General features: G+C 42.2%; 2 protein-coding genes across 6 annotated transcripts in view; both read left to right on the top strand.

Annotated features, from left to right (window-relative positions):
- The window catches only part of LOC129814033 (potassium voltage-gated channel subfamily H member 6-like), a 69,509-nt gene extending 64,774 nt beyond the window's left edge, over positions 1 to 4,735 (top strand). Inside the window, exons 12-16 of the mRNA XM_055866781.1 lie at positions 96 to 201; positions 452 to 733; positions 1,446 to 1,644; positions 1,964 to 2,159; positions 3,014 to 4,735. Of these exons, the coding sequence (XP_055722756.1) occupies positions 96 to 201; positions 452 to 733; positions 1,446 to 1,644; positions 1,964 to 2,159; positions 3,014 to 3,388 (1,158 nt within the window). The 3' untranslated portion in view covers positions 3,389 to 4,735. The remainder of the gene's footprint in view (positions 1 to 95; positions 202 to 451; positions 734 to 1,445; positions 1,645 to 1,963; positions 2,160 to 3,013) is intronic.
- Positions 4,736 to 5,633: 898 nt separating this feature from the next.
- Positions 5,634 to 26,507, top strand: part of LOC129814032 (microtubule-associated protein 4-like) — a 71,515-nt gene continuing 50,641 nt past the window's right edge. For 4 of the 5 annotated variants that reach the window (XM_055866779.1, XM_055866778.1, XM_055866777.1 and 1 more), the window contains exons 1-2: positions 5,634 to 6,043; positions 20,618 to 20,796. In XM_055866779.1, the coding sequence (XP_055722754.1) occupies positions 20,622 to 20,796 (175 nt within the window). In that variant the 5' untranslated portion in view covers positions 5,634 to 6,043; positions 20,618 to 20,621. The remainder of the gene's footprint in view (positions 6,044 to 20,617; positions 20,797 to 26,507) is intronic. The other variant, XM_055866780.1, reaches the window with a different exon arrangement.

Here is a 26,507-nt window from a genome sequence, read left to right as displayed (position 1 = left end):
TTTACTGTCTCTTATCTTAGAGTTTGATTGTTTGAATTTAAGTTATTTGACTACATAAATCATTCTATAACTTCTCACTTTAATATTTTTTTCAGGCTGCCACGGTAGCTGGTTCAATGAGCAGTGAGGACTCTGATCATTGTGGAGTCAGCTGTCGTATTCACAGACAAAAACGGTCCCTCAGTTGCAGCTCGGACAGAGGTGTGGTACCCTGTTAGTCAAGTATTCTGGGTAGCACACGGCTAGATTAGATAATTTTGTGTATTTCAGTTTGATTTTAGTAAACCCATTCAATTTGCATTAATCACACTTGCTTCAATTAGACAAGTCTGTTCTATCCACTCTATAGGTGCGTCCCAATGTGCACCCTATTCCCTGTATAGTGTATTACCCTATGGGCCCTGGTCAGAAGGACAAACCCTATTTCTGCATTCTATGCCTCTCCTCACAGAGGCAGAGGAAACCAATCCATCCCAGAGACATGTCCGCAGGGCCAGAGGCCAGAGCTCCAGAGCACAGGGAGATGGGCAGAACACAGAGTCTCAGGGCCTGATGAGCTCAGCCTATTCTCCTTTTTACTCCAGTGAAGATGAGGAGTCAGTGTTAACCAGCCCTGTACAACCAACTTCACTAGTAGGGATCCCCCATAGTCAGACCACCATCCTCAACATCAGTAGTGCGGTGGAGGATGAGATGAACCAGAAGACTGGCAATACCTGCAATCCTCTCTCAGGTAGACCGTGTCTCCATCAGCACTATTTAAAAAAATAAAAATAAAAAAAAAGCTTTGTCTTTGTGTTAGATCTGAGTGGTGTTATTTTTCTCAATTTGTTGCACCACAATAATAGCAGAGCATGCTGCTATTCATGTCAGTGCTTTTACAGGCTTTGGTTTTTCCATGTAATATTTCAAGGTAGGACGTTAGAATGTGGGGCGCATCGATTGGTGTCACCTCGTTAGTCAGTCTGTATTACACGTGTGCTGGTTGGTCATCTCGTTAGAGGGATGCTATTTAAGAGTGGCTGGCCCAGTGCTCCAGTTGTCTTGCGAGACAACACATTTAGTTGGCACTACCTATTTGAGGTCTAGACAAACAAACTTTTTGGTTTGTTTCCTGTCTTTAATTTTGGGGTGGGTTTTTATTTTGTTTGCCTCCTCTTGGGCAAATTTAGTGGCCGCTCATGGTGGGTGTCTTTTAGGTTCCAGTTGTTGTTGCTAGTCACCTTTCAGTGGACACCCCCATGAGTGTTTTTCAGAACCCCTCCTAGAACCCCACCTGTTTCATTTTGGTTGTTAAAGTGATTTTTCTTTGTTAGTTCCCTTTGTTGTGAGCGACTGAGTTTCTTGTGGGAACGTAACAGTATAGTATACTGTATGTTTGTGATAGATGCTATATGAGCTGGACTAGCTGTCTGTCTAACCTCCCTTGTTCTCCCCTGTATCAGGGGCTTTCTCAGGCGTCTCCAACATCTTCAGTTTCTGGGGGGAGAGCCGAGAACAGCAGCAGTATCAGGAGGTGACCTGCCACTGCCTGCCCTCCACTCCCCCTCCTCCCCCTCTCCACGCTGTCCTGAGCAACATCAGCCGACGGCAGCGCAGCGAGCTGGAGAACAGGCTGGAACTGCTGCAGAGACAGCTCAACAGGTCGGAGAATGTTCGGTCAATGTTGAGTGAACCCTTGGGTTGTGTATTCTTGGGTGTATCCCAAATGGCACACTACTCCATATATAGTTTACTACTTTTTACCAGGGCCCATAGTGCAGTGATTTGACCAAAGCCCTACAGTATGTAGGGAATAGGGTTCCATTTGGGTTGCAACCAATGACTTGCCGAACCTTTGGTGTTGGGAGGCTGTCTCCCTTTAACTGCGGGATAATGAGATGACCCAAATAACCATTTACTGTTGTGGCCTATGCTACTTTAGCTGTGGTTGTAGTCTGACTATTCTACTGTGATCACTCAGGATGGAGTCACGGATGTCCACTGACATTGGGGCCATAATGCAGCTGCTCCAGAGACAGATGGTGCTGGTGCCCCCGGCCTACAGCACAGTGTCCTCTCCCCCTGAACCGTCCCCCTCCCTCAACCTGAGGCCTGCAGAGAGGCTGGTGCAGCCGGTCTCACCGCTGGACTCGGAGACCCTGGCCTCCCTCTCACAGGTACTGTATGTATACCACATATTGCAACGGGGCACACCATCCAAGCAAAGGTGCTTCTTGACTGATGGACACATCTTCCAAATGTTTGTGTTTATGCTGAACAAAAATATAAACGCAACATGTGTTGGTCCCTTGTTTCATGAGTTGAAATAAAAACTCCCAAATATTTTCCATATGCACAAAAAGCGTATTTCTCTCAAAGGGTGTATTTCTGTTTGTAATAAAGGCCTTTTGTGAGGAAAAACTTGTTCTAATTGGCTGGGCCTGGCTCCCCAGTGTGCGGGCCTGGCTGCCAAGTGGGTGGGCCTGGGCCTATGCCCACCCATAGCTCCAGCAATGCCCAGTCGTGTACTCCATAGATTTGGGCCTAATTTTATTTCAATTGACTGATTTACTTATGAACTGTAACTCAGTAAAATCTTTGAAATTGTTGCATTTATATTTTTGTTCAGTGTAGATTTAACCTGGTTAATGATTTAGGGCAGTTGATTCACTGACAGTTGAGGTCGTGTCATCAGTGTGATAGCAGCACCTTGGTTGGACAGAAAAATGTTTTCTTGTGAAAGCATTGGGTTAAAGACGCCAATACTGTAGCATTTGAATGTTGAGTGGAAATCCACTAAGCCCAAGGGATTGTCTGGTCTAACCCTACTGGATGTAGGTGATCAGTTTGTTAGGACCATCATCACTAGTCTGGATCCATAGGAAACAACTGCTCAGTGTGTCTTCTCTAGCCTACCGTATATCAACCAATAATCCCACTTTGACGTTTACATGTTCAATCTGAGAAGTTATTCTGTAGTTGTGTACTGTAGATCTGATTCTTCTCACCTCTCTCTTGTTCTCTACCTCAGTTCTTGATCAAAACAGATTTTGACTACAGCCTTTCCAAGTCCTGTGAGTCTCTCCACAGTGCAGTGGAGCTGTGTCTTCTGGAGCCAACCCGAGTCCTGGAGCCAACCCCAGTCTTAGACCCTCTCCCCAAGATTCCGCCTCTTGGCAACAGCATCCACCCAGAGCATCGCGCCCTGGGCTTGTCCATCCATACAGATACTGAGCCCTTAAGCCTAGTCAACCATGGGAACTTCTCAGCGCCAGGGACAGGATTGGCCCAGTCAGACCCCTCAGAGGGCCGACGGAGGCTCTCGTTGCCAGGGAAATGCACAGCTCTGGACCTGGAGAGCCCCTGGACTACTGCACACAGATACAGCTCTAACCCTGGGAGTTAGGGGCCAAACAGTGTGTGTGTAACACTATCTCCCTGCTTCTGGACATGGAGTCATAAGAGGTACTCAAACAAAAACATATCCAAACTGTTTCCCTCTCTGCCCGTGAAATAAAATGTCCTGTGCATGGATACAATTATTTTCTGGTCATAGAAGTCCTCAAAGCATCACTTTTCACAGATGTATGCTACCATTTGCAGTATTGTATATGGAAACATATTTGTCCTTGTTAGTCAATATCTGTCTCTGCTGTATATGTCCTTGTTGTCACCGTGTATGGGTTAAGTGTTAGCTGACTAACAACTCTGTTCTGTCTCGTGGAGTTGTGATGGGAGAGCTGCTGCTAATTTTCATTAGTCTACTGATTTTGCTCTAACATCTGTCTGGCTCAATGGGTAACAGAAATGAATTCTGGCATCCATATCTAATTCTTAAATTACTGAACTGAATTAGCAAGCAGTATGCAAACTGTAAAACATTTCTGTTCTGTTATCATTGTGTGGTATCCTCTCGCCTTTGTCTTTGAGTTAGTCTAGATGTTGAATGAGATGGCGTGCGCGCTGATCAACATAATATCCAATCCTAGGCCAGCAGAGGATCCCAGAATTATGACCTAATCTACTGAATGTAGTCTCTGTCAGACCACAGCAATATTCCATGATGCAAGCGTGCCACCTGGGCCTCAATTCTCCTCCTTCTCTCTCTGACTGCAGAAGACAGACTACTCAGTTACTGTAACAAGCAACTCCAAGTGTAATGACAATGTTTACACATCATTGAAGAGCAGGACCTGTATGTGTTAGAACATTTTAGTTTAGGTTGTATCTCTTGTTTGATAAAAATATTTAGATTGAATGATTTCTTGGAAATATATTTAAAGAACATATCATTATGGATTATTGCTTAATTGTCATTCTGAATAGTACCATTAACCCTACCTATACTGTTATAGTGTGTTACTGTCCAGTTCTGGGAAATAGATTACTGCAGGAAAAGTAGCTTGTTATGTAGGGATATATTGTAAAAAATCTGAACTATTATTGTTTGGAGGTTTGGGTCAGGGTACAGTATTTATTGATTCATTTGAATAGAGTTACTGTGTAGCTTGATGTATATTTGATAATGAACAGTTGGATACTACTCATGAAAAAAAAGATGAACAATAAATGCATTGTTTTGTGTATGGTCATACCTTGAAACCATTCAAACATGGTCAATTGAACAGGCCAATGCACATGTCTTATTGCATGTTTGTTCACGTGCATTTTACTAAACATGAGTAATCTCACTTTTAGTGGGAAGATATGAATTCATGACATGTATATACTTCAAATAAAAGCACAATACTGATCTGGATCTTAGGCCTCTGCAAATCTACAATACCTCATAAAACGTCTGGTCACTATCATGTCCTGAGATTCCCTTTTGAAATTGCAGAGTTAATATATATTTATCATTCCATTCCAGCTATTACAATGTCCCTGTCTTCATTTATCGCTGACCACCAGCCTCATTTGATGAAACGATTTATAGACAGAGATATTAAATCATAGTGCATGGATCATATAGTCCTAACCCTAAAACCAGTCAGAGGGTGACCAGCATAGGCCTATGAATAAACAGCAACAGTTTGCCTATAGATGAAAGGTCCTTTAGATTTGACTGGTCCAACACTGGGTTAATTTGTTTATCCCATGTGTAACTCTGTTGTTTGTGTCACACTGCTTTGCTTTATCTTGGCCAGGTCGCAGTTGTAAATGAGAACTTGTTCTCAACTGGCCTACCTGGTTAAATAAAGGTGAAATAAAAAAATCTGCTAGGGATTATATATTTACCAAATCAAATGAGACCGTAATCTCTTAATTTTATAGAAAGCACTACATTACAGGACAGCAAGTGAATCTGAATGGATGGCGGTAGTCATGGTCTTAGATCTAACACCTGGTTGGTCTGACTTTGTTTACCTCAACTGGGAGAGACAGGTTTTTATTAGTGTCATTGAGGTCAGGGCACTATGCCCAAGGATAAAGCAGCAGACCATTAATCCCTGAGTAGAGTAGGCTAAAGTTACACATGAGCCTGTAACACCAATTAGATGTCATAATAATGAGTTGAGTGAGACAGGCCAGGCTGTGTTTCCATTGTGAGGATGAACAGAGAAGCTACAGAATGTAAAATATCCCTGCATAGATTTGAAAGCGAGACTAGCTGCAAAGTGCCACGCCCCCGTTGCGCGTGTGTGTCCGGCATTGAGAACTGCCTCCATATTGCCAATCAGTGCGTATTGTGCCCATACAGTATATAGAACTGTTGTCTACTGTAAATGATTGACCAAATCTCGTCTCAAGAATGGAGAAATGGATGATAGTTAATTTTGTACAATCACATCGGCTGAGTTGTCCTTCAACAGATGTGGGCGGCATCTACACAGAAACGGTTTGGGAATTATGTGCTGCTCTGACAATCTCTGCGTCAAAAACAGAGAATCAAACGAAACACGGCAGCATTTCTCGACTGTAATAGGCTGAGCGTGGTGAAGTAGGCGGGCTGATTTTCAGCTGTCAGTGAAGTGCTCTGTACGAGAAGGTAGAACAGACTTCGATCAGCGACATTCACGACAACAATTAACAAACGGATAAAAAAAGAGAAAAACATAGGGTAAGTAAAATCATGAATAATTACAATTGACGGGAACACTGCAGCTCAGGTGATTATCTGGGTGGAGGTATTTGTGTATTTTTCTATGCCTCAGAGATGTAGTAATTATTGATGAATGGTTACACGTTTTTTACGGAGCAAGAAGCTCACAATATGCAGAATAGACGCAGTCCTAGTCTGGTTGACCACGAATGTAATGCGCGATATTTATTGTTCATACACTATCACACTCTGTTCCCAAATTGATGTTGTTTACATATCCACAGTGGGCGTGTTTGATTCACTCCCACCACGACCAATGCAGAACATTTTCTTTGTTATGTTGCCGCAGTTGAGTTAAGGGATGCTGACTGTAGACAGGTGTCCACCGCATCGCAGATGGGTCCACTCCAACAGAACAAACATTGATCGTCGTTACATAAATGTGATATTATACAGCTTCGACATTATAAATCATCAAGATAACACCGATAGATGCATAAAGAGTGCAATGCTACATCCCAGTGTGCACCGTCCGACTCCGAAGTCCATGGACATTGAAAAGACGTTGAAATTTGGTCCGTCTGCCTTGGCCCTGATTTTGGACGCGAACATAGACGTATATGATTGGTTCAGATTTGGTCCTGTCTGGACCTACCTTGGTCCACACAGCGGTCTTGATTTGGCCCAAACATTGGTTCAGATTTGGTCCGGTCCTGCCCAAGTTTAGTCTTGTTTGGGGACGGAGCTCATTAGAATAATACCCAGCATGCTTTGCACGTGCGTTGTGTATTTGTATTTATTAGGGATCCCCATTAGCTGATGCCAAGGCAGCAGCTACTCTCCCTGGGGTCCAAAAACATTACATATAAAACAAAATATAAAATAACACATCCTCTAACATTATTACACCACTACATATCTACATTACAAAATGTATAATACCACCATACAACAATATTACAATGTATGTGTAGAATGTGTGTACGAGTGCTTGTGTGCTTATTCGTGCTCCTTTTGACATTTACATTTTGGGCTTTTAGCAGTTGCTCTTGTTCAGAGCGACTTACAGTCAGTGCATTCAACTATGGTACATAAACAACCATATACTATACCACAGCCATAGCAAGAAAACTTTTCTGTAATTGTTACTGATAATGTTATTGTAGTTGAAGTGTTCTGTTGTTTTTTCTGTTGGTCTGGACTTAGATCAGTGCCTAAGCTTTTGAAAAAGCTAACATAAGTGCTTGTGATGTCTTTGCTAGGAATAATACATATTCCATGGCCTACTGCAATCTTCAGTTTGCTCCATTTTTGTATATTAATTATAATACTAATTATTATTATTATTATTAATATAATACTTACTTCATTGACATGTGGATATCAGTGAATGTATGCACGTTTGAAATCTGGCCATAGAACAATTACAAAAAAACTATGTCCATAAAATATGTATTTTCAACGTCTGAAAAATATGTATTTTTAACATCCGGAAAATATGCGTTTTCAACGTCTGGAAAATATGCGTTTTCAACGTCTTCAAAATATGCGTTTTCAACGTCTGGAAAATATGCGTTTTCAACGTCTGGAAAATATGCGTTTTCAACGTCTGGAAAATATGTGTTTTCAACGTCTTCAAAATATGCGTTTCAACATCTTCAAAATATGCGTTTTCAACATCTTCAAAATATGCGTTTTCAACGTCTGGAAAATATGCGTTTTCAACGTCTGGAAAATATGTATTTTTAACATCCGGAAAATATGCGTTTTCAACGTCTGGAAAATATGCGTTTTCAACGTCTTCAAAATATGCGTTTTCAACGTCTTCAAAATATGCGTTTTCAACGTCTTCAAAATATGCGTTTTCAACGTCTTCAAAATCTGCGTTTTCAACGTCTTCAAAATCTGCGTTTTCAACGTCTTCAAAATATGCGTTTTCAACGTCTGGAAAATATGCGTTTTCAACGTCTGGAAAATATGCGTTTTCAACGTCTGGAAAATATGTGTTTTCAACGTCTTCAAAATATGCGTTTCAACGTCTTCAAAATATGCGTTTTCAACGTCTGGAAAATATGCGTTTTCAACGTCTGGAAAATATGCGTTTTCAACGTCTGGAAAATATGCGTTTTCAACGTCTTCAAAATATGCGTTTTCAACGTCTTCAAAATATGCGTTTTCAACGTCTTCAAAATATGCGTTTTCAACGTCTTCAAAATATGCGTTTTCAACGTCTTCAAAATATGCGTTTTCAACGTCTTCAAAATATGCGTTTTCAACGTCTTCAAAATATGCATTTTCAACGTCTTCAAAATATGCGTTTTCAACGTCTGGAAAATATGCGTTTTCAACGTCTTCAAAATATGTGTTTTCAACGTCTTCAAAATATGTGTTTTCAACGTCTTCAAAATATGCATTTTCAACGCCTGGAAAATAAGCATTTTAAACGTCCGGAAAATACGTATTTTCAAAATATGTATTTTCAACTTCCATAAAATATGTGTTTTCAACATCCGGAAAATACGTATTTTCAATGTCTGGAAAAGACGTCTTTTCAACTTTCCTTCAGAACCGATGTCAACGTCATTTTGCTCACTGGAAGGCTCATCTCTACAGAGAAGACAAATAACACACAATGCCCCCCCCCCACCCCCCTCTATGTGACTGCAGCCATACCATGCATGTATTGTGTGTTTTGCAAGCATGGTTCTGTATCCATTGTGAATTATGCCCTCTGTACTGTCCTGCAAAAAAAGTCAGCTTTAGCCCATACACTTTGTTTTGATTTTTAGTCCCAGGTTTATTGATTCTGGCAGGGGAGGTATTTTATACTCTCTCCTCTAGCTTGCCTATTGTTAGTGAGGAGGATTCACCATCTTTATGGAATGTTTTCATTATTTATCTGCAGATCATTTCCAAAAAGCCTACCAATATGCAAATTAGGGAGCCAAATGAACGGCTCTCTTACCACTGTGGTTTGGTAAGCTACTGACAAGTCACTCACTTTAAAGGGATACTACTGGAAGCCCGTTATCTACTTCCCCGGTGTCAGATGAACTTGTGGATACCATTTTTATGTCTGCGTGCAGTTTGAAGGAAGTTTCTGATTAGCATTAGCGCAGTTGCTAACTAGCATTAGCGCAATGACTGGAAGTCTTTGGTAACTGCTATCATGCTAGTAAAACTACCTCTAACTTCATTAGTACTTGTTGCAGAGACATACAAATTGTATCCATGAGTTCATCTGACTCTAGGGAAGTAGATTGCCAAAATCCCGAAGTAACAATTCAATGTCACTGTCTGGCGTATTTGTTATCCTCACATTATCCTGATAGGTATCAGTCTGGTGTTTTCTGTAATGACCTTAGTGATCACTGTTTAACAGCCTGTGTTCGTAATGGCTGCTCAGTAAAACGACCTGTCCTGATTTGTCATAGACGCTTGCTAAAAAACTTTAATGAGAACGCCTTCCTTCATGAACTGTTCTCTGTAAAATGGTATAGAATCAGCTTGATCCCCTCTGTCGAAGATGCTTGGACTTTTTTTTCCCGCAGGAGGCCTTTTGCCTTTTGGTAGGCCGTTATTGTAAATAAGAATTTGTTCTTAAAACTGACTTGCCTAGTTAAATAAAGGTTAAACAAATATAAAAAAGACAAAAGAGATCTTTAGTTTACTTGATGCGATACTATGGACATATAACTACATTGTATGTTTATGAATGACAAGGATATACAGTACAAGTCAAACGTTTGTACCGACTCATTCAAGGGTTTTTCTTTATTTTTACTATTTTCTACATTGTAGAATAATAGGGAAGACGTCAAAACTATGAAATAACACATATGGAATCATGTAGTAACCCAAAAAGTGTTAAACAAATCAATATAGATTTTAGATTTTAGGCCCTTCAAAGTAGCCACCCTTTGCCTTGATGACAAATTTGCACACTTTTGTACCGAGAGGTGGGACAGTCAGCAGACTGTCAAACCAGCAGTGTTTCCCTGTCATCGCTCAGTTTGTGATTGACAGCTGCTGGCCCTATCAGTAGATCTCTAGAAGATGCATGTTGTTTATTCTATTGGGAGAGGGCTCGGCAGACTTTTTTCTGACTAGCAAATTTAAAAGTGGCCTAGTTAATTGAAATGGAAAATTGAAATGGAAAAAGTACCCAGTCTGTAATCAGCTGTATAGCCGACAGCCAGCGCTAGTGGTAAACACTGGTCTTGTCACACAACAAGGATTATTTAGACTGACAGACAGACAAATACACATTGTTAGATAGATACTGTAGATAAATAGGCCTTGATAGACAGACAATAAGGACTTTTTTTGTGCAATTATAAACATTTTGCCATGGGGCAGAGAGAAGATTTAGCAATTTTATAATACATTTCATGCAATTCTACTCATTTTTGCTATGGGTTGGAGAGGAAATGTTGCTATTTTACAGCAGATTTCTTGCAATTCTAGACATTTTCCCATAGGCTGGAGAGAAATGTTTGTAGTTTTTAATATGAGATCTCATTGAGACTACCTAACAAAATCAATGGGGGCCCCCTGGCCAAGATAACAAGTTTATATAGCTGGCTACTAAATTAATTTAGAGATATATAACTTTTTAGCTGACATGGGTAATTGACTGACAATCAGTGACTGACATAACAAGAGTAAAACTGCTGAAACACAACCACATTTTTGTGGGGGAAATTAATCCGAGGGCCTTCAAAAGGGGGGCCATGTGGCCCGCGGGCCGCCAGTTGCCCATCCCTGGCCTAATGTATGCCATACAAGAAAATCTCTCTTTCTCAGTCCCCTGGAATGGTGGGATTATAGTGCAATCCTCCACAGATTACGGGAGACAGAGTCAGAGGGACTTGGACAGCACAGCAGTGTCTGTCCATCAAGGTTCACAAGCAATGCAGAGGCAAATAACTGCCAGTCAGTCACTCTTTACAGATTGCTATGGTACTATGAGTGGAGATGTGTAGTACAGCCAGTCAGTCATTCTTTACAGATTGCTATGGTACTATGAGTGGAGATGTGTGGTACAGCTAGTCAGTCATTCTTTACAGATTGCTATGGTACTATGAGCGGAGATGTGTGGTACAGCCAGTCAGTCATTCTTTACAGATTGCTATGGTACTATGTGTGGAGATGTGTGGTACTGCCAGTCAGTCATTCTTTACAGATTGCTATGGTACTATGAGTGGAGATGTGTGGTACAGGGAAAATCACTCAAGTGATATTGAAGTTGGCTTTGCATGAAAGGGATGGAACTTTCTATTTTCAGTAAAACGATCCCCCATTGTGAGAGCACAGTGAGGTAAATCCCAAGTGACACTATATGTTTGTTGTGGGGGGAAGCTCAGTATGCCATGGCGTGCGGTTTCCTTGTCCGCTGCATGGTCTTGGTGTCAGGTCAAGATCTGCTGATCTGTTGTGATGTCTAGCTTTCCTGTCATAAACCATCCTCATCATCTCCACTGTGAGATGCTGTCCACTGTGATCCACGAGAACACCAGCCCTCCTCTTTCACAGTGGCCTTGGCCTCCCAACACCAGAGAGCTTAACAATAGAGGCAATGTGAGGGTGCAGAATGAGGAGGGCTGGGAGCCAGGGCCTTTGAGAAGAATCCAAATGAGTAGAATGTGATGTCATCCCCATTGGATGTCACTATGGCTCAGTCTGAAAATGGGTTCTTTGGAGAAATATTTCCGAGATGACTAATGTCGAGGACTTGTTTAGTTAGGTGGTTTACACACTTGCTACTCAAATCAAATCAAATGTTATTTGTCACATGCACATGGTTAGCAGATGTTAATGCGAGTGTAGCGAAACGCTTGTGCTTCTAGTTCCGAACATGCAGTAATATCTAACAAGTAATCGAACAATTTCACAACAACTACCTAATACACACAAGTGTAAAGGAATAAATAAGTACATAACAATATATGGATGAGCGATGACAGAACGGCATAGGCAAGATGCAGTAGATGGTATAGAGTACAGTATATACATATGAGATGAGTAGTGTAGGGTATGTAAACATTATATAAAGTGGCATAGTTTAAAGTGACTAGTGATACATTTATTACATCCAATTTTTTATTATTAAAGTGGCTAGAGATTGAGTCAGTATGTTGGTAGCAGCCACTCAATGTTAGTGATGGCTGTTTAACAGTCATTGCTAGTGTCACCGTGAATAATAGAGGAGTTGTAACATTGCAATACATTTTGAAATACTGTACCTTCTTGTCATGATGAGTGTTATGAATCTAACATGATTGTGAGTTTTTAACGTGAAAGCTAGACTAGGAATGGTAATTGCCAAGAGGAACATGTGTGTGAATGAGAAAGTCAAATCCATCACTATGCATAAAGGACCAGGTCAGTAACCACAGGGTCAGGGACAATGCACAGTCAGGTGGTTGTCACACACACTCCTCACAACCAGTGCTCGCGCGTGTCGATTTAGATGAGTGTTCACAAACTGGTGGTAAATACAGACCTCACCACTGTGCTCTGACTGAGTGACTGTTTTCAGGGACTGTGTGTGTCTCCCCTGAGAGGACGAGACAGGGTGACAAAGCATTATATCAGCAGTAACCAGAGCTGGTGCCCATCATGCATGAGAGAGACATAAAAATGCAGACTCATGACGAACACTAAGAGACCTGGCAACACTTTTAACACATTAAGGCATGGTTTCCCAAACTCGGTTATGGGGCCACCCTGGGTGCACATTTTGTTTTTTGCCCTAGCACAACACAGCTGATTAAAGTAATACAATATTGATGATGAGTTGGTTATTTGAATCAGCTGTGTAGTGCTAGGGCAAAAAACAAAAACGTGCACCCAGAGTGGGCCCCAGGACCAAGTTTGGGAAACCCTGCTGATTTAAGGATAATCTCTTGAGATTAACCCTCACAAAAGAAGAGATTGATTAACCATAACTGGCTGACTGGCTGACTACTGTTTATGCCCTGACATTAAACTGCATGTTGGGTCAGAGAGCTAGCCCCCTCACTTAAAGATGCACAATGCGGAAATTGCTCCACCATTTCCTGGTTGCTAAAATGTCAGTTTATGTGACAATACAAGCAAGTATAGTGTAGAGAACCATTGTACTATCTAAACCGCTGTTGTCACGCCCTGACCCTAGAGAGCTTTTTATGTCTCTATTTTGGTTTGGTCAGGGTGTGATTTGGGTGGGCATTCTATGTTCATTTTTCTATGTTTTGTATTTCTTTGTTTTGGCCGGGTATGGTTCTCAATCAGGGACAGCTGTCTATCGTTGTCTCTGATTGGGAACCATACTTAGGTAGCTTTTTCCCACCTATGTTTTGTCGGTAGTTATTTTCTGTTTAGTGTTTTCCGCACCTGACAGGACTGTTTCAGTTTCGTTATTCACTTTGTTATTTTTGTTTCAGTGTTCAGTTCAATAAAAGTCATGAACACTTACCACGCTGCGCTTTGGTCTGATTCTTCCTCATCACACGACGACACCGTGACAGCTGTGATATATATTTTCCAGAACCAAAGATATTGAATTTTCAGCTGTTTGAAGCCGGTGTACAAAACCGAGAGTAAAAGACGCAAAAACTAAATTTAGGAACAGGAACCATAGAAATAGCGCACATAGCAAATATCTACTGCTTCTTAGACTTGCTTTCAACAAGAATGACAGATCCATAATTCACATTTCTATGTGAATTTGGTCAGGTTCCTCAAAAGTGACATATTGCAGTTTTAAAATAACAGCACAGCAATTATAGAGATTAACTGCTGTTTAAATAACCCACAAGGTAAAACAAAAAGTGGAAACTTATATTAAAAAGGCCATTTGGCCAGAGAGATAGTGACCTGTGAACCCGTGCTGATCTTTTACTCTGTGCTCTGTCACTGATGATATACACTGCTCAAAAAAAATAAAAAATAATAATAATAATTTATTTTTTTGAGCAGTGTATATCACTGTTATGGTCCACTATGATGATCCACTGTTATGGTCCACTGAGTCTGCAGTGTTTCCCCTATATAAATCGTGGCCACCACTTAGTACTGAGTGATTAGTGCGGTTTCGGTTCAGTTTCGGTTTTCATAATGTAGATGTATAGATGTAGACCATTGGAGGCTGCTGAGGGGAGGACAGCTCATATTAATGGCTGGAACGGAGCGAATGGAATGGCTTGGAATGAATTGATACCATTCCACTAATACCTCTACAGCCATAACCACACGCCTGTCCTCCCCAATTAAGGTGCCACCAACCTCCTGTGATGTAGACATAACTAATGCTGAATGGCCAATAGTACTGTAATCAGGTGACTCAAACTACTGTAATAACTTCTTCAAATCAGTGTGGAAACACCTGTGAATGAACCTAGTGCAGCGGATCAAAGGTCTGTAAGTGGGTGTAGTTATGTTAGTCATCTAGTGTTGGCAGTTAGAGGTTAGCTGACACGTACAGTATCTGTCAATATAGTGACTGAAAGTGGGTGAGTACAGTACTTCAATTGCTGTGTGAACTATTGGATCAATATGCATTTTACGGTTATATGGGGGAAATACAATATGGCGATGTGAGGGGGTGAAAGAGGCTTACTGAGAGCATTTTATGTAAACAGAACCCCCCCCCCCCCCCCCCCCCGAACAATGCTGTTGTTTTGGATGGTAGGATAAAAGCCAGGGATCCACTGCCAAGCTGCTGGCCTAGGCCCACTTTGTGTGTTACTCTGTTAAGCAATGCTGTGTGTTACAGTACGGAGGCCTGCTGTGGTTTTTGGGATGATTGCGTGACAGACAGAGGGGGGATTTAGTGAATATAATATAACAGGGCCTGGCTGCATGTGGAAGTGGGGACTAGGGTTGACTCTAGCTAGCACTAATCCCCATGCAGCAGAACCAGCTGGGTCTCTCAGGCTTTTACACTCAATCTGAGCATAAAGCAGAATTATGCTCCTTTATGTTAAATAGGAAATTGAAGTCAAAGTTGCACTCAACTGGGGAGCTCTACATCAAATCTAATCAAAGTTTATTTGTCACGAGCGGCAAATACAACAGGTGTAGTAGACCTTACTGTGAAACGCTTACTTACAAGCCCTAACCAACAGTGCAATTTTTAAGTAGAAAATAGGTATTAGGTAAACAAGATAAGTAAAGAAATATAAAAGAAAAAGAAAAGAAAAGAGTAAAATGACAGTGAAAATAACAGTAGCGAGGCTATATACAGGTGGTACCGTTACAAAGTCAATGTGCGGGGGCACCGGTTAGTCGGGCTAATTGAGGTAATATGTACATGTAGTTATAGTTAAAGTGACTATGCATAGACAATAAACAGAAAGTAGCAGGGGTTGGTGGGTGGGAGGTGTCGGGACACAATGCAAATAGTCCGGGTAGCCATTTGATTACCTGTTCAGGACTCTTATGGCTTGGGGGTAAAATCTGTTGAGAAGCCTTTTGGTCCTAGACTTGGCGCTCCGGTACCGCTTGCCATGCGGTAGCAGAAAGAACAGTCTATTACTGGAGTGGCTGTGGTCTTTGACAATTTTTTTGGGCCTTCCTCTGACACCGCCTGGTGTAGAGGTCCTGGATGGCAGGCATCTTAGCCCCAGTAATGCACTGGGCCGTACGCACTACCCTCTGTAGTGCATTGCCGTCGGAGGCCGAGCAGTTGCCGTACCAGGCAGTGATGCAACCAGTCAGGATGCTCTCGATGTTGCAGCTATAGAACCTTTTGAGGATCTGAGGACCCATGCCAAATCTTTTCAGTCTCCTGAGGGGGAATAGGTTTTGTCGTGCCCTCTTCACGACTGTCTTTGTGTGTTTGGACCATTCTAGTTTGTTGGTGATGTGGAACTTGAAGCTCTCAACTTGCTCCACTACAGCCCAGTCGATGAGAATGGGGGCGTGCTCTGTCTTCCTTTTCCTGTAGTCCACAATCATCTCCTTTGTCTTAATTACGTTGAGGGATAGGTTGTTATTCTGGCACCACCCGGCCAGGTCTCTGACCTCCTCCATATAGGCTGTCTCGTCTTTTTCAGTGATCAGGCCTACCGCCGTTGTGTCATCTGCAAACTTAATGATAGTGTTGGAGTCGTGCCTGGCCATGCAGTCGTGGGTGAACAGGGAGTACAGGAGGGGACTGAACACGCACCCCTGAGGGGCTCCAGTGTTGAGGATCAGCGTGGCAGATGTGTTGCTACCTACCCTCACTGGGGGCAGCCTGTCAGGAAGTCCAGAATACAGTTTCAGAGGGAGGTGTTTAGTCCCAGGATCCTTAGCTTAGTGATGAGCTTTGAGGGCACTATGGTGTCGAACGCTGAGCTGTAGTCAATTAATAGCATTCTCATGTAGGTGTTCCTTTTGTCCAGGTGGGAAAGGGCAGTGTGGAGTGCAATAGAGATTGCATGATCTGTTTGAGCGGTATGCAAATTGGAGTGTGTCTAGGGTAGCAGTCAGACGGGGGGATGTAGCAGTCCAGAACCTAATCATGTGATGAGGTAAGACAATGGTGTGTGGCAGATAGAATGTTGTACCACTAAATGTATACTACAAAATGTACTGTCACAACCTATTTAATACTAATGCTTGAATAATTGTATTTCTCCTTTTTCTGTGTGCTTTTATTTTTCTGTGTTTTATTTTTGTGTAACGGGTGTCGTCGGAAGGATGAGACCAAGGCGCAGCTTTCTTTGAGTTCCACATAATTTATTAACGAAGTGAAACTTTAGAAAAGACAAAACAATAAAGAATACAACGACCGAACATCTTTGTTGTGCAAACTACCTGCACACAAACAAAGAACAAGATCCCACACAGAAAGAGGGAAAAGGGCAGCCTAAGTATGATCCCCAATCAGAGACAACGATAGACAGCTGCCTCTGATTGGCAACCACACTCGGCCAGAAACAAAGAAATATAGAACATAGAATGCCCACCCAAATCACACCCTGAAAAAAACCAAAATAGAGACATAAAAAGCTCTCTAAGGTTAGGGCGTGACATTTTGTGTTATTTTTATTCATGTTTATGTTAAAATTTGTCCGCTCTTCTCCCAACCATAGGGAAGAGATGGGTGGGTGGGGTAGTAGGTGGGTGGATGGGCATGAAAATATTGTTTCTGTATTATGAATTACTGTTACTAAATATTGTTATTGTGCTGGAATAATTGGAATGCATGGAGTTACCTTCAAAGATGTAGAGAGAACTCTCTTTGAATGGAAAAAAAATGTATATAGAAGGGAAAAGGCTTCTGAAACGGATAAAGAAAGACTGATATGGTAAGCAGAACTTTTAAAGGAAGAGGGGTATAAAATGAAAAACAGCAGAGGTGATTAAGATTTGGAGGTGGAGATTGAGTTCAGAAAGAGGGGGGTCGTTCTATGAAAAGAGTACCCCTTTGATATTTTAGGTATAAATTGTGCACCAATATAGAATAAATGAAATTAACTTTTAATATAGACCACATGCAAAATTCAATAAATCTAGTGATTAATTCATCTGTCCCTCATTTTATGGTCAACCCTGTTACGTGAACTGAACTGAACTTTTAATATGATGAAACTATTCCTTTTCAAAAGTTATTTTCAAAAGAAACATTGAACATCTAATAGGCAAATCATAGTATAAAAGCAGGTGAGCTGGGTCTACCTTTTTTGTAAAATTTCTGGTGTTTTGTGGTGTAAAACTGAGAGGGTTGAGCATAACATGTCAACTCTGTTACCCATAGATAGACAGGCTGGAAATGTTTTAACAATTGAATTTGTTTTGTGAAGCCCCTCCCTGTTGCAGACAACTAGTTTCCATTCTTCCTCTCTCAAGGGAATGTATGGCTGATTTAAGATGAAATCGTCAACGCTGTTACTGTCAACCCCGTTACTGTCAACCCTGTTATATTATTTGGCACTTAGTAGGCACTTACTGAACTCTTTATTTAACCTCTTTATTACAGAATGTTAAAATTATGAAACATTTTATTTTTCAGTTACACTACCCAAAAAGTACTCAGTTGGTGGAGCGACCCACGGACACGAATCTGATGTTTGTATGCGTCTTTCCTACATTGGATGGATGCACAAAGCTGAGCTGTGATTTAGCAATTTTATTAACTGCTGTGGTCCTGCCTGAATGCGTGCTTGTTTGCCGCTTTTTGACAGTGAATTTGGATGAGTTTTATGTGTGTCACGCAGTATTTTCTCTCTCCTAGGAGTTGCTACAAAGTGTGTCAATGTAGTGATCTGACTATTCCTACTGTACTTAGTGTGGCTGCTCCCAAAACAATGGGGCACAGTTCCAACCATGGCCAACAAACACTGTACATACTCAAATCTGCAGGCTGGTGCACAATAGCAGCATGGAGATATTTGTTTGAGTGTGTTTGTGTGTGCCTGTGTGTTTGTGGATGTGTGTGTTTGTGTAGTGTCCGGACAATGATCGCTTGTTCATGTGTGAAGGAAGAGAGCGTGATGAGTGGAGGGGACGGAGGGAAAAAGGATGAAGATGTGGGTGTGCGTGTGAGGAGTTCTACTGATAGACCATTTGTGTAGAGCAGCTCTCAACGTATGTATTAGTTTCGCTGTCTTTCTCACAAAGATAAACTCATTATGAGGAGTAAATGGTGCACTGTGAAGAGAGGAGAATGTCCTCCCTCTTACTAAAGCTTGGATGCTTCTATCCCCTACTGCACTGTAGCACGCAGGGCTGGATCACTTAAGGCAAACAAAAGCATGCTGTTTTGCAACAAAGTAGCAATAGCTAGCCTCTTTTACAATATTTTGAAATTATAATCCAGGGTAATTCATTAGATGAATAACTTCCATGGTTTAGACAGTGACCCTTCAGGTTCTTTGCATAGGCGTAGTGAGTACTCTCCATTCATTGGTTACTGTACTGAATGTGTTCAGTACACCCGAATGGCTTCTCTGCCTTTTGGGACACAGTGGTGGGGTTCCAGGTCGTCTTTATTGCACTGCTCAGGCTATCAGATCTATCAGCAGCTGGAAACCACTTTCATATGATAGCCTATTGCAGTCTTCTGCACAGCGCCAAAAAAGATGACCTGGAACGTGGCCAGTAACTGGCTTTGATTACACAGCTGCTGGTCGGAACCACCTCTCTCAATGGGAAGCGCTATGGAACAACACCTGACACCTCACCTGGTGCAGGTTAACGACTGAACATGTCGTTTGTCTCAGGTATGTGTCTGCTCTTACCTCAGAGAGCATCTCACTCTCACAACTCCACCTCAACCACGCTGATTTCATATCAATTACAACACTCTCATCCAGGAAGTCTAATTTCCAGGTTCATCGGAACACTGACACCCTTTTATATCAAACTAGGAACACTCTTCCATGTTCAGGAAGCAGTGGTTCACACAGAGTTTTGACGCTGTTACTCACCTGAAGTGTTTATAATTGACCCTCTAACTACAGTGTGGTGACCCAGGGAGAAATTAGTAATCAATGAATTATGTTATATGCTGTAAAACCAGTGGAAATATGACTACCCAATTTATGTCAACATCAAGTAATATTTGTGTGATTTCTTTGCAGCTATGCAATAATGCAACACAAATGACACAACACTTTTAGTGTTGCATAATTGTTGTTACTGTACCAAAAATAAGATAGAATATGTCTCAAACCATGAAAAGGACAAATATTGTGGTGGTTTATTGGTAGGACCAGATGGCCGACGATAAAACACACACAGACACACATATAGCAGAGAGGAGCAGTGATATCTTATGAAAATAACTAAAGAAGCCAAACTGAGCTTGGCCCCACTAAGTGAGCTGCATGGCACTGCAGCAAACTTTCATAATAGTGGCACATGAAGGAGGCAATGCTAGCTGTGAGAGGAGAGAGCAGAGTATGACTCTGTCAGAAGCTGATCACTACGGGGGTCTTTACTTAACAGGCAGATAGTGCCCTGCGAGAAATTAGAGCAATGCAAAAACCACAGCATGACAACTTGTCTGTTGGCCTGAATAGGCCTAGTTTATAATGTGTTCTGCAGTGGTGGTGGGTACTAATGTAGGGTGAGGACAGGACAGCTAGCTGCAGTGGGAGAAAGAGGATGTGGGAGAGACTGCAGGAGGAGACTTGCCCCGATTATGGTGACATCGTTCATTAATATCTTTTACGGTTCCAGACTTTTTTAGATTTTACATGGACTCTGTTCTGGTCTCTTCCCAGAGCCACTGTGTCTAGTTTAACGACACGATGTAGACCCATGAGTTTTGGCCAGCAATAACCCAGTCTTTTGTCAAACCCTGTTCTTATTGTGGGCTGGGGGATGGTGTCTGTCAGCTAGGCTATATCCCCCACTGGGAGATGACCTTTTGGCCTAAATACCCCCCCATGATAAAGAGGCAGTGGTTTGTCTGCTGCTGGATTTAGTAGGGTGCACATATGGTGACAACCATTAGCCAAGCTCAGCCATCAATATGAGCTTTGACTGGTGGGCCTGAAAACCAGTATGCAGTTGTGGAGGAATGCAGTATTGGTTTAGCACCAAATCTTGTACTGATGGATGATGATAATAATGTGTATGGTGATGATGCTAACCTCTGTGGTCTCTCCCTTTCAGGATAATGGACCTGAGCTTGCATGACGCTTTCACGGACAAGGCGCCTAAGTCAGGACCGGACAGCCTGGCGAGGAGGGACTTCATGGCCTCCCTTGAGAAAGAAACCTTTGATGACAAAGTGGGCGAGACTGTAGGAAAGACTGACTACCGCCCTCTGCTGGACGGGAAGGATGGGAAAGGTAAGCTGGGATGCAGGATGCAGACTTTGTGGTATTGGGAAAACCCATAGAGAATTGGGGCAGCAGAGACAATCCAGTGAGAGGATTTTGCTGGTTGTTTTACTCAGTAAAGGCAAACATTGTGATGTATAGCTGGATGGCAGCTGCATGCCTTACAGCTGAAATCCCTTCCCCCAATGTAATCCTTTGTATCTATGCAAATTACCCATATCTCATGTATGCATACAAAATAACATACACATGTGCTATTTTTATATAGCATATACACTACTCTGTGTGTACAGTATAGTATGTGTATTGTGTAAGTGAATGTGTTGAATCATGGAGACTAAGGGACAGAGGAACCAGGCCAGACAATGTTCAGGAACAGAACCACTCCCATCCAGCGCCTGCTATTTACTCTGCTCTCTTCCTGCCACAGCTCAGGCTGCATGACTACAGTCTGATTTTAAACAAGTATGTGTGGGTGTGTGTGTTTGTGTGTGTGTGGGGGTGGGTGCACACACGGGGGTGTGTGTGTGCATATGCTTTTTGTTTTGGTTTGTTACTGCCATCCTACCATCCTAGTTGGTGTGTCAACCTGAACCAAAAAGCAGAGTCAAATAGGGTCAATGTCTATATACAGTGCATTCGGGAAGTATTCAGACCCCTTGACTTTTCCCACATTTTGTTACGTTACAGCTTTATTCTAAAATGGATTAAATAAAATCAATCTACACACAATTCCCCATAATAACAATGCAAAAACGTTTTTTTTTAAATTATTGCAAGTTTATTAAAACTAAAAACAGAAATACCTTATTTACATAAGTATTCAGACAATTTGGCTATGAGACTCCAAATTGAGCTCAGGTGCAACCTGTTTCCATTGATCATCCTTGAGCTTTTTCTACAACTTGATTCGAGTCCACCTGTGGTAAATTCTATTGATTCGACATACTTTGGAAAGGCACACACCTGTCTATTTAAGGTTTCATAGTTGACAGTGCATGTCAGAGCAAAATCCAAGCCATGAGGTCGAAAGAATTGTCCGTAGAGCTCCGAGACAGGATTATGTCGAGGCACAGATCTGGAGAAGGGTACCAAAACATTTATTTGGCATTAAAGGTCGCCAAGAACACAGTGGCCTCCATCATTCTTAAATGGAAGAAGTTTTTACTGACTCTAAAGGGTCTGAATACTTATCTAAATTTGATATTTCAGTTCTTTGTTTTTAATACATTTCTGTACCTGTTTTTTCTTTGTAATCATTGTGATATTTTGTGTAGATTGATAAGGGAAAAAACATTTAATTCATTTTAGAATAAGGCTGTAACTTTACAAAATGTGGAAAATGTCAAGGGGTCTGAATACTTTCCGAATGCATTGTAAAAACGAGTCATTGCAGTCATTGGGATCTCTGTGATTCAGTGGTAATGTGCACTGATGTTATTATGATTGGGTTTTTCCTGAACTTCTTGGGTGGCAACTTCCCCCTGACTCATTGAGAGAAGAAAAATGGCTACTGGAAAACTCCTGTGTTTGTTTCCCTCTGCCAAGAAAGTACTTCACAGTTCATGAGAACTGTCATGACCATGAGGGGAAATTCACTCCTTTGGGCCATACAGTCACTATTGTTCACCCTCAAATGTAGTTGTTTATTGTGAAGCATGGGGACAGCTGAATTATCTGCTTTTGGCAATGTTGGATGGCAATTGGTCTTTTAGCTCCAGAGTAAAATAGCTAATTTGCACAGAAATAACAACAGAGAAACTGAGAGAAAAAAATGTAAGAACAAAAGGTTCAGTGAATGAAGATTCTGTTTTATAGCTATACCATTGGACAACGCTGCTTCGCACAGTAACAGTAGAAGAACCAAATATGGCATAATATGATAAAGCTCATATGTACAGTGATTAGTGGTGTTGGAGGGCCAGTAGGAGGCACTTTCCTCTGGTCTAAAAAATATCCCAATGCCACAGGGCAGTGATTGGGGACACTGCCCTGTGTAGGGTGTCGTCTTTCGGATGTGACGTTAAACGGGTGTCCTGACTCTCTGAGGTCATTAAAGATCCCATGGCACTTATCGTAAGAGTAGGGGTGTTAACCCCGGTGTCCTGGCTACATTCCCAATCCGGCCCTCAAACCATCACGGTCACCTAATAATCCCCAGTTTACAATTGGCTCATTCATCCCCCACCTCTCCCATGTAACTATTCCCCAGGTCGTTAATGTAAATGAGAACGTGTTCTCAGTCAACTTACCTGGTAAAATAACGGATAAATAAAATAAAATAAATGAGTCTCCTCCACTCCAGATAGTATCCTTTCTCCCAGGCAGTTCCTTCAGATCCAGCCCTCTAACCACAGACATGGTCTCATTATACCGCAGATTGACAGCACTCCCAGCACCAAAAGCACTCTCACTCTCTACCTCTCTGTAATGGGTCCTATGTGTAGCTGGTGTGGAGAGTCAGGCGCAGGACAGCAGATATGAGTACTCACAAAAAAACATAGGGGAACAGAGGGTTAAATAATGAACAAGTAATTGTGGGATTGAAATCAAGTGTGTAAAACAAAGACAAAACAAATGGAAAATGAAAAATGGATCGGCGGTGGCTAGAAGGCCGGTGATGTCGACTGCTGAACGCCGCCCGAACAAGGAGAGGGACTGACTTCGGCGGAAGTCGTGACAGTACCCCCCCCCCCCTTGACGCGCGGCTCCAGCAGCGCTCCGACACCAACCTCGGGGACGACCCGGAGGACGAGGCGCAGGGCGATCCGGATGGAGACGGTGGAAATCCCGCAGCAACGAAGGGTCCAGGACGTCCTCTACCGGCACCCAGCATCTCTCCTCCGGACCGTACCTCTCCCACTCCACGAGGTACTGAAGGCCCCTCGCCCGACGCCTCGAGTCCAGGATAGCTCGAACAGCATACGCCGGGGCTCCCTCGATGTCCAGAGGGGGCGGAGGAACCTCCCGCACCTCAGCTTCCTGGAGTGGACCAGCCTCCATCGGCCTGAGGAGAAACACATGGAACGAGGGATTAATACGATAATAAAAGCGTCTATGGGCAGGGCGTGACAGTGACACTCTCTTTTTCTCTACCTCTCTCTGTCTCCCCCTCTCTCTGTTTCTCCCTCTTCCCATCTAGCTGTCTATCCCAGTCTTTGTCCATCTCTCCCACACTCCCTCTCTCTCACTTCCTCTCTCTCTTTAACTCCCCTCGCGTCCTGTCACTTCCAGAAGTGTCAGCCTGGAGACAGGGCAGCGTTAGCATAGCCCTGACTGGAGCAACATTATAGACTCAGCCATGAACAAGTCGGGACACCACAACGTCAATTAACACCCAGACCATTAACACACAGGCTTCTCCTCTGACATCTTGGCAACAACGGTTGCATGTTAATTATCCTGCTCTAAAACGATCAACATGTACATGTATATTCAGTCAAAACAAAGGATTAAGATTATGGATGGATTAGGGATGGATTAGAGAAGGTATTCTTTGACCTCTGAGGCTTTATGAGCTTTATGTCAATCTGAAGTCATAGACTGTTCTCCCAAGTCTTAGACTGTTCTCTCTGCTACCGCACGGCAAGCAGTACCGGAGCGCCAAGTCTAGGACCAAAAGGCTCCTTAACAGCTTCTAACCCCAAGCCATAAGACTGCTGAACAACTAATCAAATGGCCATCTGGACTATTTACATTGACCCCCCCTCCCCTTTGTTTTTACACTGCTGCTACTCGCTGTTTATTATCTATGCATAGTCACTTTACAAATTACCTCGACTAACCTGTACCCCCGCACTTTGACTCAGTACCGGTACCAGCTGTATACAACATCGTTATTGTTATGTAAATGTATTGTGTTACTTTTTTAATGATTAGTTTTGATTTACTTTTTGTATATGTAGTAAATATTTTATTAACTCTATTTCTTGAACTGCATTGTTGGTTAAGGGCTTGTAAGTAAGCAGTTCACGGTAAGGTCTACACCTGTTGTATTCGGTGCATGTGACAAATAAAATGAGATTTTATTGGAAATGGACACATTGATTTATTTGATAAAATGTTGTTGATTGACACAGATGTCATTTTTCCCCACACAACTGCTTGATTTAATGATGTCTAATTAAGACCAACCAACATCATTAGGCTACGCTACAGTATGTGGTTTATTTCAGGAGGGCATGCAGAACACTGTGTACAGTGTAGCATGTTGACTAGTGCCAGCAGTGTGCTGCATGATAGGGGCTCAGGGCAGAGCATGTGACTACAGTACGCTGGAACATCAATAGCAGAAGGAGGAAACAGTGCGGGTGAGCTCATCAAAAAGACTCGTACACACAACACCGGTGTTGGCAGTGCAGATCCGTGTGGGTGTGCTGATGTCAGCATCTCCGCTGTACTGTATGTTGTGATTGATGCTTTTAGAGCAAGACCTCTGGACAACCACTGTGTAGATCAAGGTTTGCTCAAGGAGATATGAGAGCTTTTGCTGCTTATCAGTCACGTACTGTACACTATTCTTCTTGTTTAATACTCCACGTTCGTTCAATACTGTACTTTATCTAACTGATTTAGCTTCTGTTTGATGTAGTCACAATTCTTAGGTTGTCTGATTTGTGGAGTGACAATTCAACATGCCTTGTTCCTTGAACTGAAGCCACGCTACCTTGACATTGAAGTAGGAAAACGTATATTTGTACGTAAAATGTCAGTGGAAAATACACACAGTAATAGACTGATGTACTAACTCCTATCATCCTATCATGTCAGGATGTGCACTGCTACTCCATCGTGTCTGCAGTGTTCAGAATTATACTGCTGGATATGGCCGTGGAGACTCTTACAGCACCTGTGCTCCTTTTTCCTGTCATTGCATGAGATTCAACCCATGTTTTTATTATGCAGTGCTATCACATGTATCTTATACTGAACTCTCCTTGACCTACACAAAGGCATTGCTATATTCATCAATCATTAAAAGCCTTCCCAGAATCTTCCCCACGCCCACTTCTCCCATCCCCCAATGTCCTTCAATCCCAAAGTCATTGGTTGGTTACTTTAGAGATTGTCATAGAATTGGATACTTTGATTTGGCTATCCCCTTCGTCTGTTTGTAGTAAAGAATAAAGGATTATTGACGCTAATCATGTCGAACAGCAACCCAAAATGAGAGAAACCCATACATGTACAGAGGAGGGAATTCAGAACAGCTCATCTCACTGTACAGTATTTATATTTTCTTTCTGGGAAATTATGCTGTTTTCTCTTTTAGCTACATAAATAATCCCATACGCGGTGAACAGATTTTTATGCAGCTGAAAGACGCCTATCATGGTGAGGAGGCTGAAGCTGGGTAGGCCTGCCAAATGGTGGTGTGGTACTGGAGAGGTTTGGCATGGTACTGGACAAGCTGAGTGCATATCAACCCCAAAGGGACCGGCTGAGGCTGAGGCTGATTCTCTGTCAGGCGATAGAGGATGATGAACTTTATCAGCTCTCTGGCCTCTTAGAAATAGCCCTCAAACAATGTCTTAGAAATGAGAAATAGCCCTCGAACAATGTCTTAGAAATGAGAAATAGTTCTCGAACAATGTCTTAGGTCTTAAGCTAATTTCTATGTGTTATTTACCTACAGCCTATACCATAACAACTAGTATTAGCTAATTACTTGTGCATTCAATGTGAGTGTTAACTCATTAGTCACAGAACGGGCAGTAGGT

Source organism: Salvelinus fontinalis, chromosome 17 (assembly GCF_029448725.1).
Source record: "Salvelinus fontinalis isolate EN_2023a chromosome 17, ASM2944872v1, whole genome shotgun sequence".
Classification (NCBI taxonomy): Eukaryota; Metazoa; Chordata; class Actinopteri; order Salmoniformes; family Salmonidae; genus Salvelinus; species Salvelinus fontinalis.
This window is presented reverse-complemented; position numbering and strand designations above follow the sequence as displayed.